At 55.3% G+C, this 19,491-nt stretch overlaps 1 protein-coding gene across 1 annotated transcript; it reads right to left on the bottom strand.

Moving 5' to 3' along the window:
- Positions 1 to 334: 334 nt before the first annotated feature.
- LOC307092754 (uncharacterized protein) lies at positions 335 to 18,566 on the bottom strand. Its single transcript, XM_079760208.1, has 4 exons — positions 18,113 to 18,566; positions 15,641 to 15,767; positions 7,424 to 7,525; positions 335 to 3,320 (listed from the first exon to the last, which is right to left on the bottom strand). The coding sequence occupies exons 1-4, from the start codon at positions 18,146 to 18,148 to the stop codon at positions 1,681 to 1,683; spliced, it is 1,905 nt and encodes a 634-aa protein (XP_079616334.1). The 5' UTR covers positions 18,149 to 18,566; the 3' UTR covers positions 335 to 1,680.
- Positions 18,567 to 19,491: the final 925 nt, after the last annotated feature.

Here is a 19,491-nt window from a genome sequence, read left to right as displayed (position 1 = left end):
AAGTATAGATCCTGCTGCCATTAAAAAAATAAGAGATCGGGGGGGGCAATGGTAAGATATGTACACATATAATACCTTAATAAAATAATGGGGGGAAAAATAAGAGATTACTTCAATCAGGACTACAAACAAAATAGAAAATTTAGATGAAATGCAACAATTCCTTGCGAGGACAAACTATCCAATATGAAATATATATTCTCAATTGTTCCATACTTACCAAAACCAGATGAGTTAAAAAAAAAAAATGAGAACTACACATCATTAGCACTCAAGAAATTAGAAGAAAACTTCCTCAACAAGATATATTCAAATGGAATGCTTTAATATGGTATATAAAAAGAATTATACTCCATAACCAAGTGGGTTTATTGCAAGAATGCAAGGCTGGTTCAATATTCAATACTCAGTGCAATACCGTAGTATCAACAGACTATCAAGGGGAAAAATCAGATGATCATATCAATTGATGCAGACAAAGCACTTGACAAAATCCAATACCTATTCATAACAACAAAAGTCTCAGCAAATTAAGAATAGAGGGAAACTTTACAAATTTGATGAGAAAACTATGAAAACAACTTAGTTAATATGGTACTTAATGACAAAAAACTGAATGTTCCCTCCACTAGGTATCAGGAACCAGTCAAGGACGTCCTTCCTTACTATACTATTCCTATTCCACATCATACTGAAGTCCTAGCCAGTGCAATAAGAAAAGGAAATAACAGAATAACAGGTATACAAATTGGGAAGGAAGGAATAAAACTAGATGCAGTAGACATTTCTAGGTAGAGAACCCCAGGGATTCTATTCAAAGAAATCGCTAATAAGTGCTACCAAAACAACCCCCCCAAAACAATTACATTATTGTATACTACCTAAGATCGTGTGGAAAATGTAAATTTAAAAATCAATGCCACTATCACTGTAAAACCTAGATAAAATGCTAATGAAATACTAGTAAATCAAGAGTTACTAATTAAATGTAGTCATATCATATACTTGTTCATAATGCTGATTCTCAAACCATCCTACATTGTAAATCAACTTCTATAAAATGAGAGTAAGATTTTTTTTGGTAAGAATAGACAAACATACCTTAAGATTTATATGAAAAGTTAAAGAAACTAGGAAAGCTAAGTCAGTTTCAAATAATATATAGAGAGGGATCACTTTACTGAATTTTAAGATTTACAGTCAAATACAGAAATAAATAGGAATTTTAAAAAATGTTTTGTTTTAAAACCACATAAAGAATGGTGTTGTTTTTAAAATCTAAGCCTTAACAGTCTTAACTGGTATGCCCATTCATATGTGTACCCTTTTCTTAAATACTTGCCCTCAACTGTCTAACTCTCCTGACAGTAGACAACAATGAATGTACACAAAACACATCAAGGATCAAGGCCTTTCCCCCAAAACAACATTCCCCTTGCCCCAAGTAAACTAGATAATCCACGACAAAGTGCTGTAGGCTTAACAGAGAAGTCTCATTGCATTTTCTCTTCTAAAAAAGAAATTCCTGAGATACACTGCAATGTAAACTAAAGTCAAAGACAGAGGTGAAGGTTTCCTTGGTGCACGCCCTCGTAGAGAAACCCTCAGGTGAGGATAAGGCTCTAGGCTGCGTCAGTTTCTAGAATGTGTCTTCACGTGACAAGTGATGCTCTGCAACCATTATCTTCCCTCACACGAAGATCCCTGTGGGGTCTCTCTTTGGTAGGTGCAATCCGATGCTGTGGTGGATGTTTTCTCGGGCACAAGACTGCCCTCGGTGTTTCCACTCAGAAAGTCTTTCCCCAACAGGAGCTCTCGGAGAGTGAGCGCAGTCTGACCACTTGGGAAGGGCCTTTCTACTTGTGTTACACTGACAGCGTTTCTCCCAGAATGCATCCTCTGATGCTGAGTGAGGGATGAGCTACGACTGAAGGCCTTCCCACACTCACTGCACTTATAGGGCTTCTCCCCGGTGTGGATGATGGCGTGTCGGATGAGGTTAGTGCTCCAGCAGAAGGATTTGCCGCACTCCATGCACTCATAGGGCTTCTCTCCGCTGTGAATCCGCTGGTGCCTCGTGAGGCCTGACCTGCGGTTGAAGGCCTTCCCACACTCACCGCACTCATAGGGCTTCTCTCCAGTGTGGATGCTGAAGTGCCGAATGAGGTCTTTCCTAGTGCTGAAGGCTTTGCCACATTCCTTGCACTCAAACGGTTTTTCTCCAGTGTGGGCCCTCTTATGCAAGATGAAAGTGGAGCAGTGGGTGAAGGCCCTATCACACTCCGTACACACAAAAGGCTTCTCCCCGGTGTGGATCCGCTGATGCCTCTTGAGGTACGACCTGTGGTTGAAGGCCTTCCCACACTCGAGGCACTCAAAGGGCTTTTCCCCCGTGTGGATGACGTAGTGGTGAATGAGGGCTGCGCTCTCACAGAAGGCTTTCCCACACTCCGTGCACTCGTAGGGCTTCTCCCCAGTGTGAGTCTGCTGGTGCCACATGAGGTATGACTTGTGTTTGAAGACCTTTCCGCACTCGAAGCACTCGTAGGGGTTCTCGCCGCTGTGGACGATGTGATGTCGAAGAAAGCCTGGCCTGTGTCGAAAAACTTGCCCACATTCTTTGCAGACAAAGGATTTTTCTCCAGTGTGTCTCCTCTTGTGCAGGACAAAATTGGAGCGGTGGGTGAAGGCCTTTCCACATTCGTTGCACTTATAGGGCTTCTCTCCACTGTGAATCCGCTGGTGCTGTGTAAGGTATGACTTGCGGTTGAAGGCCTTCCCACACTCCATGCACTCATAGGGCCTCTCCCCTGTGTGGATCATGTGGTGCTGAAGGAGGTGCGTGCTCTTAATAAATGTTTTCCCACACTCTGTGCACTCATAGGGCTTCACTCCAGAGTGAATCTTTTCATGTCCCGCAAGAAGGTGTTTCTTGTTAAACGCTTTCCCACATTCACTGCATTTAAAGGGATTTTCCTCTTCCTGAGTCACAGGATCTTTACGGAATTCACGTGAGCCGTGGTCCAGGACAGCACCTCCTGGAGGGACTGGCTCCTGCACAGTCCTCACACACGCACCCTCGGGTGCCCCTGAGCCGCCACGTTCAGGGCTCCCAGGGAGCTGCTTCCGTGGAGGGTCTATTCCTGGTCTCAACTGTCCTTCCTGCAGGGACACTCCCGACGGGCCACGCTGGTCCCAGGTTTGGTCTCCTCGGGAGTCCCCTGGAACTTTCTGTGTCAGCTGTTCCTGGGCTGAGAACCTCTCACACAGGGTTGGCTCACAAGTGGTAGTTTCTGTGGTCTTGAATTTTTCTGTGTCACCTGAAGAAATCCAATACACAAAAAGGCCAGTTAGTAATGTCAACCCAGAAGAAACACAATCAGCAGTTCAGTGAAAAACATGAAAATGAAAACAGTGCCTCCGTGTCTGCTGTGCTTTGCTACCTCCGACTCCGAGGCCTGTAATCTCTCTCTCCTGGTCCCTGGACTGCTGACACCACGCGCCTGCCTGGAGAGGACAGAATGTCTGGAGTGGAGACACAGCCACAATTACAGACGGGACGTGGCTGCACAGAACAGCAATGCTGTGTTCTGAGTTTCCTCTGAGCAAGGACGGCCCAACTTGTTAGTTGAACACTTGGAAGGGAGAGCTCATGCGACCCTGATGGAAGACAGGAAGTGTACAGTGCAAGATCCACTCCCCCCAGAGAGAAGTGTGATCTTTGTCCCAACTCCAAGGATGTAACCTCTAAATTCTGGGCATTTCCAGAGTGACGGGAGTGTCGTGGTTATTCCTGGAGGGCCCCGGAAACACACCATCGTTTATGACAAGCACGTCAAATTCCTGCCAGTGGACTGCATGCCTCCTTCATTTAAACGAGTTTGACAAGCTTGGTTTATGACAACAGATGATGCATTATGGGCCTCTAATAGAAGGAGATGACTCAGGGTAAGGTCTGGCCACCTCAGAAAGACCAACCTTGTGATTAGAAAGTTGGGGCTTTGAGCCACAAGGTCTCATCAACTGGACCTTTGGAAAGGAAAGGAGGGCTGGGATTGAGTCCCACCAGCAAAGGCTCGTTAACGTCTCTATGAGACTCTGGATACCGAGGCTTGGAGAGTCCCGGCCACGTGGGCCACACCCTGTGCTCATGCTGCCACACAGATGCTGGCGAGGAGTTGCCAAGGACACAGAATCTTCGTGTCTGGAACACTTTCAGCCCCACATCCCTCACCTCTTCTGATCTGTGTGCTTTTAGATATGACAGTGAGTATGGTGGGTTTCAGGGAGTTTTCTGAGTCGTTCTAGCAAATCTCTGAACCTGAGGGTAGTTTTGGGAAATCCCTGAACTTGACCCTGGTGTCAGAAGACCTGGGCAGACATGGCTGTCTTGAGTTCTGTGTCCTTCATCCTCGGTTTGGCTAATACTGTGAAGGGGAAGCCAGAGTTTCCCAACGGAGGTGCCCCGAGGTGAGTCCCACGGGCACCATAAGCTGCGACAAAAGGAAGGGGAGGGGCACTGCGAGCGTGAGTGGACGGTGCTGAGGAGCCGGGGACTGCCCGGTGGGGACACTCGGGGACAGTGAACACTCCGCACAGGCCGAACACATTGAGCCTGGTCTGCCTGAGGAACAGTTTGGTGAAGAATGGCAAAATACACGTGATCTATACGAGAAAATGACAGTATTAAAGCCAAGGCCTATTAGTGAAGGATTTGCTAATATAAAACCAACCATCTACCCAGGTAAATATATAAATTCAATACAATCCCGACACCACAGAACCCAAAGATCTGATTGTAGATTTGCATGCAAGACCAGAGGTGAGAATAAAGAGTACAGGAGAAGAACCCGGACCCGACCAGATAATACTGTCAGAGGACTATAGGCTTTAAGACCTGCTTGTACAGGCACAGAGAAAAGACAAACAGGTGTTGGAAAGAGAACAGAGCGCTCAGTAGTTCAGTTGGTGGTTAGTGTCATCCCCATAAGCCACATGCTCTCCGGTCAGGGCACATACAAGAATCAACCAATGAATGTAAAAGTGGAACAACAGATCGATAGGTCTCCGTCTCTCTCTCTCCCTCTAAAATAATAGCAATAAAAAATTTAAAAAAGTAAAAAAGTGCCCCTGGCCAGTTTGGCTCAGTGGATAGAAGGTTGGCCTGCGGACTGAAGGGTCCTGGGTTCAATTCCGGTCAAGGGCACATGCCTGGGTTGTGGGCTTGATCCCCAGTAGGGGGTGTGCAGGAGGCAGCTGATCAATGATTCTCATCACTGATGTTTCTCTCTCTCTCTCCTTCTCCCTTCCTCTCTGAAATCAATAAAAAACATATTTAAAGTGCCCCAGAGAGTAGATGAATATGAGACAAGAGCATTTTAAAGTTTGTTTTCTGTAAGGACCTTGAGCATATATTTTTTAAAATATGTCTTTATTGATCTTAGAGAGAGACGAAGGGAGAGGGAGAGAAACATGGATCAGTTGCCTCCTGTACGCAATCCAACTGGGGATCAAACCAGCTACCTTTCGGTGCATGGGATGACACAATTCAATAAGCCACACCGGCGAGGGCACCTTGAACATACTTTTATTTTGAGTAGGAAAAGGATGAAGTTACCCAAAGGGGAAAAGAAGCATGTAAGTGAAGAATGTAAGCAAAGGAAGCATTTCCCAGAACAGGTGTGATCTAGACTCTGGTTCAGGAACTGGCTGTGGCCGGGGCAAGACCGCCCCTGCCAGGTGAAAGGGGAAGCGGCAGACAGGAGTCCACGGGAGTGCGGAAGGCTGAGGAGCAAGCAATGGCAGGAGGCCCACTGGACGTTCAACCGGGAACCGGACCCAGTGGTGGCCACAGGCTGAGACCGCGGGGCCGGGGAAGGGTCACTGCCTGGAACCACGCCTGGCCCCTGAGCAGCTCATGCAGGACACGCAGCTGAGCTGAGGCGCCAGCAAGTGGAGACCAGTTAGGAGGCGCTGAGCACCCCCAGGGCAGAGGATGAGCTCAAACTGAGGGTGGGTCGGGTCTGACGGAGGGGCTGCAGTGACGAGAAATGAGCAGACCAGGGACGGCTGGGTGTAGGAATGATGGCGCTGGAGGGGTGAGTCGTTTGGAGGCCACACCTAGTTTCTAACCTGTGTCAATGGCAGCACCACTCGCTGAAACTGGGGAGGTGACAGGAGTGGGCAACGTCGTGGGTTCCTGCCAGGCACATTGACTCTGGTGCCTCTGGACTTGCAAGTGGCGATGTGGGACTGAGGAGGGGCAGGGGCTTGGCACAGACGCCGAGGGGCTGCCGACGAGCTGCAGAGACTCACAGGCTGGCTGAGCAGCGCACGGGACCAACAGAAATGAAGGCAGTGGCACCAAGCTCACACGTGACGCCCCAGTGCCCTCCACAGCGCACATGTGGGGCAGAGAAGGTCAATGTCATCTTGAGGTTTTACCAAACAGGAGGGGCAGGAACGGGGAATGCCTGTGTTCCTGACTGACGAGAGGGTGGGTGGATGAAGAAGGTGGGGCGGGGCAGGCAGGGTACAGCTGGAGAGAGTGACTGGAGAGGGAGAAAGGCCCTTTCCTGGAGCTCAGCGGGAAATGTGAGACACGTCACTCATGATAACAGGACACGGTCGACAGCTTGCCTCTCATGAGCCACTTGCTGTGGCTCAGACGCTGTGCTCTGCAGTTTCATGCATTAATGCGTTCTGTGATCACACCCCAAACAACCCGACAACAAAAACACAACCAACCAACCAACCAACCAACCTGACAACAGAGATACCATTATTACCAGCATCTCCATGGAGAGACCGACTGTCGCAGGCTACACTCAGCAAAGCCGCTGCTCCTCACCGACACAGCCTCGCCACGCTTCCCAGCCCCACCCCCAGGTCCCAAACGCCCAGTTCTCGTCGGTGGGATGTAGGGGAACTGGTGTTTGCGGGAGGGGGTGACATCCCCCCTCCTCTCTCCCTTCTCCTCTGCCAGCTGGAGGACGTCAGCATAACCTGACAGCCGCACACTGACGACAGGACCGACACGGCTCCTTCAGTAACGGTGCGGTCAGCTCCCTGCTGACCCCATGGGCCCCGCCGAGTGAGAAAATGAGCTGCCGTATGCGGAGCCGAGATTCTGGAGTCTGTCTGGTCCGGAAGCTGGGCTTCACTTACACAAAGATACGAGATCGTGCCACTTCGCTACAGCGCAGAGATGGTGACTGGCAAGCCAGGCTCTGAGTCCCAGACAGGCCTTAGCCCGTACACCTCTGTTCTCCATGAGGTCAGAGGGCCCACAGGTCAAAGGGCCCCATGGCTTCCAAACCACCAGACAGGCCACAACACGAAGCTCCCCCAGGGAGCCACGGCCAGTGGTCTGGTCTCCTGGTCTCCCGGCGCAGGGTCTGCCATTTGCCAGGTCGGCTCCTACCTGGCCAGGTGCCTCGGGAGAGATCTGTCTTCACCATCCACAGCTCCTGCTCCTGCTCCAGCTCCAGCTGGCAGATCAGCTCAGGTCTGGAAACAGGGCACCCTGTTCATGGAGAGGGAAAGAGGACATGAGGATATTTGTGAGAGGAAATAAAGCCTCTCAATCAAGCCTGGGACTGCAGGATGGGGACAACCTCAGCAGGAAGCTGTTCCCATCCACACAAAATGCCGCGAGACCTGGAGACCCAGGACACAACGCCATCCCTGAGCCCCGAGGACGAGGCAGCAATGGGCTGTGCAGACAGCACCGCTCCCCTTGACCCCGCCGCCTGGATCCCGAGTCTGTTCGTGCTGCCCTGACCCGAGGAAACCACCCTCCCTCCCAGGTGTTTTCTCCTTAATCACAGTGAGCGGGTCCGACCCACCCGTGCACCCAGCGCCCCTAGGACAGTGATGGCGAACCTATGACACGCGTGTCAGCACTCACACGCGTAGCCATTTCTGATGACACACGGCCGCTGAGGCGGCCGCATGCCGAGGATGAAACATTTGCGAAATAATGTTTTTTCCTCAAAGTGACACACCACCCGAGTTATGCTCAGTTTTTTGGCGAAGTTTGACACACCAAGCTCAAAAGGTTGCCCATCACTGCCCTAGGATGTCAGTTCTCAGGCAACGAGACCAAGTCCCTGCAGGTGAGGCCTGCATCTCAGGAGATTACCCCCCCCCCCCCCCAGACGATTCTGGTGTTGACAGAGGGTTGAGAAGTCCTGGTCTCCACCAACTTGCAAGTGGCTAATAGTCTGAGGTAGCAGGTGACCTACACCGGCCACTCCGGGGAGTTTTATTGCCGGATGGCTGAACGAGGGCTGCCGCTCTGCTTGTCCGGCAGCATCCTGGGAGTGTGGGAGGTGACCTGGGACTGTGTGAGGTGACCCAGGAGGAAGCAAAGACACTGACAGGGGGTCGGCACCCACCGAGACCGGAGCCAGCCCCCCGCTGAGCTTCGTTAGCGTGGCAGTAACTTCTAGGTGGGTGAAGACCGAGCGGGTCTGTCACTGGCAGCCAAGCTCAGATGCAGGGAACAGACACAGGATGTCTACAGAGAAGTCGGAGAGAGGCACCAGGACCCACAGAAGGCTCCCCTGGCAGATCCTGACCACAGCCCGGGACCCAGCCGCTGTCACAGAGCACATGTTCCCTGGAGTCTACTGTCAGCTCAGAGCAGGGCTCGGGGGAGGGGCAGAGGAAAGATGGAGAGGAGACCTGGCAGGAGTTTTTCTCCCTGTGACCTCAGGGCCTTTGCACGTGTCAGCTCTTCTACAGGAAAGCCGTTCTCGCCACACCTTGCTCCTCCTTGCTGTAACTCTTTGGGTCTCAGCTCAAGTGTCTCTTCCTCCTGATGCCGAGGCACAAAAGAGGCTTAAACTGCTCCACGGGCAAGGCCCGTCACTGCCGCTTGTCTCCCTGCTGTTGCCGTTGGCTCCTGACCCAGCAAGGTGTGAGGGCCCATCCACGGAGACTGGTGTCAGTGTACAATCAAACATCAAACACCGAGAGCAAGAAACACCTTGTCTTACTCCCCCTGAACCCGAGAGGTTTCTCAGTTCACCTGAGATTGTCTACCCCGGCCGGGAGGCTGGGCAAGTCTGAGTGCAGCCGCCGTCCGCATCGTCCCAGTCTCCTCCCTCAGGCCCGCAGTCACACGGGCCGTCCGCATCGTCCCAGTCTCCTCCCTCAGGCCCGCAGTCACACGGGCGGCCGGAATGCCACCACACTGCCCAGAGGCAAGCCCAGCCGCTCTGAGGAGAGGGGGACACCCTAGAAACCGGGCCGCCACTCACAGCAGAGGCCGCTGGGACTGCCAGGAGCTGTCAGGCAAACATTCAAATCAAAGAAAGAAAAACGGTCAGGGACAGAGAGGCAGCCCCTCCACCCCCACCCAACCCCCAAAAAGGTTCTGTTTAAAGGAAAGGGGAAAAAGAAGAGGAGAAAGCAGGGAAGAGGGATGAAGGGACTGCGTAACGCTCAGGCTAGGGTCACCTCAGAAGAGGCTGCTGCTGGGGGCCCCAGGCCCTTCCCCATCCGCCCTTTAAAAAAACCAGGACACACACTAAAAGCCAAGCACAGCCCTGCCGGCGTGGCTCAGTGGTTGACCACTGACCTATGAACCAGGAGGTCATGGTTTGATTCCTGATCAGAGCCCATGCCCAGGTGGCAGGCTCGATCCCCAGTGGGGGGCATGCAGGAGGCAGCCCATCAATGATTCTCTTTCATCATAGATGTTTCTATCTCTTTCTCCCTCTCCCTTCCTCCTGAAATTAATAAAAAACAAACAATCAAACCAGTAACAAAAAACTAGAGACACAAGGGGAAAGAAAGCAAAGGTAAATGAAACACAATACAGCATGGCCCGGTCGGTGTGGCTCAGTGGCTGAGCCTGGACCCATGAACCGAGTCGCCAGTTGGATTCTGGGCTCGATCCCCATAGGGGGTGTGCAGGAGGCAGTCCCCTCTATCCCTCTCCCTTCCTCTCTCAGAAATCAATAAAAACATACAAACCCCCCCCACAATACAGTATGTAACTAAATTAACACCATCTACAACTTCACCCAGTTGGAAGCCCAAAATTTACGTATTAACATGCATATAATTTATAAGAAATTACATACAATAATTACGTATAGCATAGGCTTAAAAAACGTACACGCTAAAAAATTTAACATTACAAAACACAAGGCACAGATTGGCTGTTGTGCCTCTACAACACAGGCTCCAAATTAACTTTAGAATTTGCTAAAATGCATCAATACACAAACTTCGTGAACTTAATACTGGGCTCAAGTCAGTTATAGCTTGTGTGTGGGGGTACGTGTCCCACTAAATGTAATCACCATACTCCCCAATCTTAAAAAGCAACTAAACAGGAAAACACGGTATGCCTCACTGTAACTGTAGGCTTTGCCTAAATTTCCCGAAGTACCCATCGTCAGGAAATATCCCGTATTGGGCACAGATGCTCCGACACATACAGCATTAAAATAAAATGTTGGCGCTTATACACTAGCTGGAAAAATGAGACCCCAGACCCAACTGTAGTTAAACAGCCCTGGCCAGTAGCGCAGTGGTTAGAGCACCAGCCGGCACACCAAAGGGTCTCGGGCTCAATTTCCGGTCAAGGGCATGTTCCTGGGTTGCAGGTTTGACCCCCGGTTATGGTCGGGGTGCATCCGGGCGGCAGCCAGTTGATGTTTCTGTTTCTCTCCCCCCTCACTCCCACTCCCTAAAAAGCAAGGGACAATACCCTAGGGTGAGGATTAAGTGGTGAAACAGCCCTCTGGTGTGTCCCACCTGCAGGGAGGGTGGCCTCTCTGCTCAGGCCCCTCAGATGCCCGGTGCTGAGGGTCACCTCCCCCCCAGAATCCCTGGGGCTTAGTGAACGGTCACCCGAGTTCATGGACTACGAGACACTGCCCGCCACCACAGGGAGTCAGGAGTGTGGTCCTGCTGTCCACCGGTAGCCAGGACGTCCAGATGAAAAAGGAAAGGAGCATCGTTTGTTGTATATCTTTTAAATGTACTTTTATTGATTGCAGAGAGGAAGGGAGAAAGAGAAACATCAATGATGAGAGAATCATGGATTGGCCACCTCCTGCACACCCCCTACTGGGGATCAAGCCCGCAACCCAGGCATGTGCTTTTGACTGGAATCGAACCCGGGACCCTTCAGTCCACAGGCTGGCACTCTATCCACTGAGCCATACTGGCCAGGGCGATCTTTTGTTATTTATAATAAGCCCTTTCTACCGCCCTGTTAACGAGGTGATTTTTGGAATCAACCACAGGATTAGAGGATTAGATGGGCAGCCCACCCCTGACCTTGGTGGCGGGAGGAGCCTGAGGTGGGTTTAATCCCCAGTGGCCAGTGATTTCACAGTTAGAGGAGGCTTCCAGGCCGGTTGGCGCTGAGGTGCGGGAGGGCGATCAGCTGCAGAGGGCAGGAAAGCCCCCCCCCCCCCAACTCAAGGAGGGGTCGTGGGAACCTCCAGTTTACAGCCAGACGTGCAGACAGGGGACAACCCGGGCTGTGCCCCATCTCAGGGGGGCGGTGGGAACTGGAAAGGCTGCCAACGAGCCCGAGAATTCCCGGGGTGCGAATCCCAGCTCGTCAATGCCGGCGCTGCTTGGTGGAAACCCCACGTGTGTGATGTCAGACGTGTTGAGAACAAGCGTTTTTTTTCCTTTTACACACAAACACCTCTCTCTCTCTCTCTCTCTCTCTCTCTCTCTCTCTCTCACACACACACACACACACACACACACACACACACACACACGTTCTGCTTTAGCACACGCACAGCTTCCCGAAGGCATTAGGCAACCCCCCAGTTTCAGGTGGATTTTCCTGGCTGGAGTTATGCAAATGGGAACGGCTCCAGGCCTCTGCGGGTACTTCCTGGGTCACCTGTGTCCCCCCCTCTCAATGCTTTTCTCTGCTCTTCTCGGCAACTTACGCCATGCTCTGTAAAACTCCACCATCCTCACCCCAAGCTTCCTTAACGTGAGGACGAATTAATCAGTCATTCTTTTCAAAAGCGTTACTGTTTCACAGAGTTCTGACACCGCGGAGCCGACCCTCCCAGAGGCGGCCAACTCCAGGCTCAGCTCGCCAGGCGGCACACCGTTCATGGGAACACCCAGAGCCACAGCCTCCCCGCCTTTAACTCCACCAGCCAGCCAGCCTTCCCCGCCTTCGCCAACCCAGCCCAGCTTCCACACATCCAGGGCCGGCTGGAAGCGCTCCCGCTGGCCACCCCGCTCCGGCCCCCTGCCCCCGCTCCGGCCCCCTGCCCTCGCTCCCGGTGCTCCGAGAAACCCCAGCAGGGCTCTGGGCCAGGCTTCCCCACAACCATGGTCTTCTGATTCCTCACTTGGCTCCAGAGACGGGCAGGGTCCCCTTCCCTTGAGAGCCGTAATAATCCTTCCTTCAGGGCACTCACTTCTCCACGTCCCGTCACTGAGTCACCCCCATTCACTGAAGCCCGGCAGGTACAGGCGAACACAGTGGGGTGCTGTGAGTATTAAGTGAGTGGCGCATGAACAGTGCTCAGGGGACCTGCACTGTGACAGTTCATTGCTTTCCCTAAAGGTGACCCACTTTTTAATTTCCTCAGATTTCTGCGGAAAAGGAGCCGTGGCCCTGGCCGACGCAGCTCAGTTGGCCGAGCATCGCCCTGTACACGGAAAGGTCGCAGGCTCCATTCCCAGTCAGGGCACCTACCAGGCTGTGGGTTTGATCCCTAGTTGACACACATACGTAAGGCAACTGAGCGATGTTTCTCTCGCTCTCGCTTTCTCTTTCTCTCTCTCTCTCTCTCTCTCTCTCATCAGTAAAAGCATGTCCTCAGTTGAGGATTTAAAAAAAAATTTTTTTTAATTAAAGAAAGAAAAGAATCCTGCAGGGCTCTGGCCTATGGGAACCCCAGTCACTTCCCTGATGGCAGGTCACTGTGACATGTTATTAGTGCCGATGAGCTCCCGCTGCCCCACAGGCTGCAAGCCTGAGGCCGCTGTGTCTGCTGGAAAGGAAGAGCAGCACCGGTTTGGGGAGAAGGTGGATCAGCTTCAGCACGAACCTCAGACTCTGCAGCAGGAACAATCAGAGGAGGAAGGAGAAGAAACGCAGGCCCGGCGCCCAGGCCCTCAGCGCGCGGGGACCAGGTGCCTCTGTGCCGCTGGACAGGGTCTGCCCGCCTGGGAGGCGGCAGGGAGGCACGTCCCGCACGCCTCTGTGCCTCTGCCCCCGCTCTGCGTGTCTGTGGTATCCGCGCCCAGCCTCACCACCCGCCATCTCCGGACATTGCTGAGTGTCTGGGAAAAGACCCGCCCGGGGCGAGAAGCACTGGCTTCGGTTATAAACATAAAGACAGAGAGCGAAAGCTGGGGAACCCTGTCCGGCCTCGGCCAGGACACAGCACGGAGGCGGGGCCTGGCCAGAAGGGGCGGCTCTAGGAAAGGCTGGGTGCCCAACCCTCACGGAGACACAACAGCAAGCATGTCAGTGTGCCTGCGCCGAGCCGGAAGCCAGCCCGCTGGACAGGGTGAGCTCAGGGCAAGTGTGTGTGTGAGTGTGTGTGTGTGTGTGTGTGTGTGTTTGAGCTCAGGGCAAGTATGTGTGTGTGTAAGCCAGCCCGGTGGACAGGGTGAGCTCAGGGCAAGTGTGTGTGTGTGTGTGTGTGTGTGTAAGCCAGCCCGGTGGACAGGGTGAGCTCAGGGCGTGTGTGTGTGTGTGTGTGTGTGTGTGTGTGTGTGTGTAAGCCAGCCCGGTGGACAGGGTGAGCTCAGGGCAAGTGTGTGTGTGAGTGTGTGTGTGTGTGTGTGTGTGTTTGAGCTCAGGGCAAGTATGTGTGTGTGTAAGCCAGCCCGGTGGACAGGGTGAGCTCAGGGCAAGTGTGTGTGTGTGTGTGTGTGTGTGTGTGTAAGCCAGCCCGGTGGACAGGGTGAGCTCAGGGCAAGTGTGTGTGTGAGTGTGTGTGTGTGTGTGTGTGAGTGTGTGTGTGTGTGTGTTTGAGCTCAGGGCAAGTATGTGTGTGTGTGTGTGTGTGTAAGCCAGCCCGGTGGACAGGGTGAGCTCAGGGAAAGTGTGTGTGTGTGTGTGTGTGTGTAAGTCAGCCCGGTGAGCTCAGGGCGTGTGTGTGTGTGTGTGTGTGTGTGTGTGTGTGTAAGCCAGCCTGGTGGACAGGGTGAGCTCAGGGCAAGTGTGTGTGTGTGTGTGTGTGTGTGTGTGTGTAAGCCAGCCCGGTGGACAGGGTGAGCTCAGGGAAAGAGTGTGTGTGTGTGTGTGTGTGTGTGTAAGCCAGTCCGGTGGACAGGGTGAGCTCAGGGCAAGTGTGTGTGTGTGTGTGTAAGCCAGCCCGGTGGACAGGGTGAGCTCAGGGAAAGAGTGTGTGTGTGTGTGTTGAGGGGGGGAAGGGGGGAACGGCGGTTAGCAGGACCAGTCAAGGGACCCTTTATTTCAAAAGTTTTTCTTACAAGATATTTAATTACCAAACTTTTCTAGTTTTGCATTGTTTCTCATTGGCACAAAACATAATCCCAGGCCTGTACACACAGGCACGCCTTATCCTGAGCCCTGGATGGCCAGCCCTCCTTTCCCTCAAGGTGAGGGGTCCCCAGAGATTATCTTCAAGCACAGGACCACCCACGCTGGGGTTTCTCAACCCGGCACTCTTGTATGTGCCGACCAGGGATCGAACCCGCAACCTTGACGTATCGGGATGACGCTCTAACCAACTAAGAACAACTAAGGGCTGGCACTCTGGGCTGCATAATTCTTTGTGGAGGGCGAGGTCTTGCCCACGGCAGGATGTAACAGGACTCTGCCCACTCGACGCCAGCACCACCCACACCCCAGCTGCGACCATCCCAGTGGCACAGACACTGCCCAGTGTCTCCCGGGGGACCAAACTGCCCTGGTGGGAAGCACCGGGACTCAGGAAGTGAGGCCTTCCTGACGCTACAAGAGGGTAACGAGGCCGTAACCGAGACCTGGGTTTAGAGCCATACCTGGTGGCCACGAGGGCCGAGGCCTCCTGGGACCTGCCTGGTCCCCCTCTACTGGGAGAGCAGCCCCTCACCCCCGGCCCTGACCACTGGACCGGGGGGACGCGTGGGCCCACCAGGCTCCCTCAGTCGGCTGTGGAATGAGACCCTTACACAGAGGCCAGTCTGTGCCGGGCAGAGGGGAGAGGTCCAGGAAGTATGGCTCAGGTGGCCATTGCTGCCTCCTGGACGCCCCAGAGAGAAACAGAAACAGAAACATGCAGAAAAGCACAGACCAGGAGTCTGGGGGCCACAGAGAGCAGGGACTGAGGGAGCCAGTCCTGTCGCAAACTCGCCGAGGACAGAAGCCATTCTGAACAGCATGACAGGAGCAGACTCAGGAGCCAGGGCACAATCCCGGGGGTCCCCAGCTCCCATATCAGTCCCTCAGGGCGTGACGGGACGCCCCGCCTCTGGTTCGGCACAACGCCCCCATTTCCTTCCACCACGTTCTAGGAGCCAGAGGAGACCGTGGAGACCAGCAGAGGGGAGTCTAGAACATGACTGAGGCCGGGGAGGAGGAGAGAGGGCTCCTGAGACCTTCGTGACCAGCCGGGCCCGGAGGCAGGCGTGGGAAACGGAAGTGGCAGGTCCCCCTCCGAGGGGGAGGACTCACCCAGAGACGTCAGGAGCCTGCAGGTCTCCAGCATCACCTCCTGGTACAGGGTCCTCTGGGCCACGTCCAGCTGCCCCCACTCCTCCTGGGAGAAGGTCACGGCCACGTCCTCGAAGGTCACAGACACCTGGAAAGTAAGACAGCGGTTGCAGCGATGGCCCTGGAGCTGCTGATGGGATCGGCCATCGTCTCTGCGTTGTGGTCAAGGGGCAGACGTCGAGGCCCAGAGCACCACGCGCCTGCTGGGGCCGAGCTCTGTGCTCGCTCCCGGGGACGGCAATGCTGTGGGTGCGACACAGTCGCACAGGAGAAGCCTCTGGGCAGGAGCCGATGTAAACGGACACGAGACAATGGAACGTCACGTAGGTGGTGAGGCGGACAGGAGGGCTCCGGGACGAGAGGGATGAGGAAGTCACAACATCCGTGACGGTGACCACAGGTGTCCTGGGCCTCCCCGGTCCTGCAGCTGCCTCCCCGAGCTGAGGGCTCCACTTCCTGGTCAAACGGACTAAAAGCCCCCAGTTCCATCTCCTGTGCTTTGCTCCCAAACTCGTTTTGTAAAAAATTTTCAATATTTTTCTTGACTTTTTTTTTTTTAAGAGGAAGGGAGAGGGAGAGAGAAACATCAAAGTGAGAGCGGACCTTTGCTGCCTCCTGCACACCCCGGCCAGGGATGGAGCCCACAACCAGGAAGTGCCTGACGGGGGTGGAACGGCACCTTCCGTGCACCGGACAAGCCCACCTGGGGCCAGGGCTGCGCCCACACTCCTGAAAGCCGGTGCCTGCCAGCGTGTTACCTGGGGGACATCACCTCACTTCAGAGCCGCGGTTCCGGGTCAGTAAGTGCCCACTCCCCATGACATCTGTGACGGAAGTGACGCTCGCTGTGCTTGGGGCTTTATTAACTCTCCCACAGCCCGAGGTAAACCCTCGTCCCTCCGTGCCAGTCGGTGACCCGGCCTGAGGGAGTCCCCCAGTTCACCCGAGGGACTCACGTCTCAAAAACCAGAGGCCAGACTTTATCACAGGTTCCTCCCACGGGGTCCAACAGAGTAACGTGACCCTCCTCCACTATCAAAGCGAAGCCTTGGCCGGGGTGGCTCAGTGGATAGAGCGTCCACCTGCGGACTGAAGGGTCCCGGGTTCGATTCCTGGTCAGGGCACAGGCCTGGGTTGCGGGCTCCATCCCCAGTGGGGGATGTGCAGGAGGCAGCCGATCCATGATTCTCTCTCATCATGGATGTTTCTCTCTCTCTCCCTCTCCCTTCCTCTATGAAATCAATAATTTAAAAAAATTGTTTTTTAAAAAGTGGATACATGATAAAGAGGCCGTGAAGCATTTACACCCATTTTTAAAAAATATATTTTTATTGATTTTGCAGAGGAAGAGAGGAGGAGACAGAAACATCAATGGTGAGAGGGAATCATGGATCGGCTGCCTCCTGCACGCCCCACACTGGGGATCCAGCCGGGAACCCGGGCATGTGCCCTTGACGGGAATCGAACCCAAGACCCTTCAGTCTGCAGGTAGACGCTCTATCCACTGGGCCACACCGGCCAGGGCTGCCCCCATCTTTGCTGTGGAATCCGTTTCTGTCGCCCCTAAAACTCCACCTGTGAGCAGGGGCAGCGGAGCGGAGCCCCCCCGCGGACCTCGCAGGAGAAACACCTGTAAGAGCGGCCCCTGCCTGCTCAGGTCCGGCCCTGGACCCGCTCCCACACCCCTGGGCCCCCCGAGCGACTCCCGGGGAGATCCCGCAGCAAAGCACCAGCCTCTCCTCCTTCCTGAACCCCCACAGCACTGACCCCCGAGGCCAGGAGATTCCAGGGGCGCAAACCGCGAAGGATATACCCGGGTGTGCGGCGGCTGCGGTGGGGGACCCCTGCGAACCATCACCCACTGTCACCTCCCAGCCGCGTCTCAGCAGCTGCGGGCAGCAAGGCACCCCGCCCCCCTGGTCCTCCTGAAACCACCCACCCACCTCCCCTGGGTCGGGGCGCTTCTGCCTGGAAGTGCCCGCTTCTCTCTCTCTCTCTGGCCCCGATGCCCAAGGCCACGCGTGGGAGGAGGGCAGGCAGGGGGCCGGGCCGGATCCCCGCAGGACGCCGTGGGGCTGGGGTTTATGACGGCATCGCCCCTTCTCCCGTCAGTGGACCCGCTCCCACAACGCCCTGGGTCTCCCCCCGCCTCCCAGGAGACCCCACCACAAAGCATTCGCCCCGTTTCCTTCCCGAACCCCGACAGGACCGAGCCCCGAGGCCAGGCTGTCAGGAGCGCAAACCGCCAAGGATACACCCGGGGCTCCGCGACCCGCTGTCAGGAGGCCCCAGCCCGTCAGGGCCCGGGACGAGCCAAGTGGCGACCCGGGTCCCCCTGCTGGAGCCCGGGGACACGCGACACCTGCCACGCACGTCAAAGCGCCGGGGGTCCCGGCTCCCAGCCCGTCGGTTCCGAAATCCCCGTCCACTCACCTGCGCGGGGCGGGTCGGCGCCGCCGCGGCCGCCATCCTGCGAGCCTGCGCTTCGAGCGACGCGGGGACAGGCGAGCCCCGGCGACCTCGGCCGGCCGACCGTCGCGCTCCGAGCCGCGGTGTCCTCCGCGCACAGGGCGCCGCCCTCGGCAGTGAAGGGCGGGCGCACAGGCCCCCGGGAGGTCGGGCCTGCCGGGCAACAGGGCAAGCGCCCGCGGCGGGGAGCTACCGCGCGGACACCGGCGCCGAGGTGAGGCCTGTCCGCCGCCCCTGCCCTGGAAGGCCGCCGACCAAGAGCCTGACGAGAAGCGCTGACCCCGCGCTCGGCCAGTCAGGACCCGCCGGGACCCCACCGCTGAGGCAAATGGCGTCCGCGGAGAAAAACAAGGAAGTCCCGCCCACATACAGGAGCTTCCGGAAATGCCACCTTGTCCCGGGCCATCATTGGCCAGCGTCCGCGTCAGGCTCACGAAACACGGCCTTCTGGGTAACGTAGTCCCCCGCCTCCCTCTAGCCAACGACGCGAGGGACGCCGTAACTAGGACGTCGTTCTTCGAGTAAAAGGCGCGCCGGCTACCGAAGCTGAGGGGGAAATGGAGGCTCTGGCGGCAGGGAACTTCGCCCCAGTTTCGGACAAGTGTGAGGGCGCGGGGCTGGTCCCTGGGCTCGCCTGGCGCCTCCCCCATCCCCGCTACCTCCTTCCCAGACTCGCTCCTGGAGAGACAGCTAGGTAAAACGGAACTGAAAAAGCCTCCTGAGGGGGACGCCGGAAGTCCCGCCTCCATTCCTCGCGCACCTGGCGCACGTGGCGCGCTCACCTACCGCGCCCGCCTGGGATTTGTCGGTACCAGAACTAACGAACCACGCCCGAACTTCCGAACCACGGCCTTCGGGTGACGCCCGAACTTCCGAACCACGGCCTTCGGGTGACGCCCGAATTTCCGAACCACGCCCTTCGGGTGACGCCCGAACTCCGAACCACGCCGTTGGGCCCAAGTCACTCGAGGGATGGATTTGCCCTCCGCCCGGGCGGGGAGCCCCGAGGGGAGGAGGCCTGGTGAATGCAGGCCTCCCGCCTCCAGCGCGGGCCATTCGAAGTCTCTGAGGCCACCACGTCTGGGCGTTGGGAGAGAGTTGGCGCCTGGATCTGTAACCGGGAGGGTCAGCTCACACGGTGGCTTCAAGGCATGGCTCTCCGTGAGACCCAGGAGGAAAGGGCTATAGTCTGGAGAGAACTGACAGAGCTTGAACCCTGGACGGACCAGGAATCATTCAATGGCTGATGACAGGCAACCGACAACTCAACAAACTCATGTTAGGGGTTCTGACAGCCACCCGGAGTCGTATTAAGCCATCTTAGAAGTCGCCATTACGGATGG

Source organism: Cnephaeus nilssonii, assembly GCF_951640355.1.
Source record: "Cnephaeus nilssonii genome assembly, chromosome: 20".
Lineage (NCBI taxonomy): Eukaryota > Metazoa > Chordata > Mammalia > Chiroptera > Vespertilionidae > Cnephaeus > Cnephaeus nilssonii.
Note: the sequence above shows the minus strand (reverse complement) of the source record. Positions and strands in the feature narration are given on the sequence as shown.

Coding starts and splice junctions, on each gene's coding strand:
- LOC307092754 (XM_079760208.1), bottom strand. CDS start 18,148: ATGGCGGCCGCGGCGGCGCCGACCCGCCCCGCGCAG. Junction 15,768..18,112: donor CGCCGACCCGCCCCGCGCAG/GTGAGTGGACGG, acceptor CTTACTTTCCAG/GTGTCTGTGACCTTCGAGGA. Junction 7,526..15,640: donor CAGGCTCCTGACGTCTCTGG/GTGAGTCCTCCC, acceptor CTCCATGAACAG/GGTGCCCTGTTTCCAGACCT.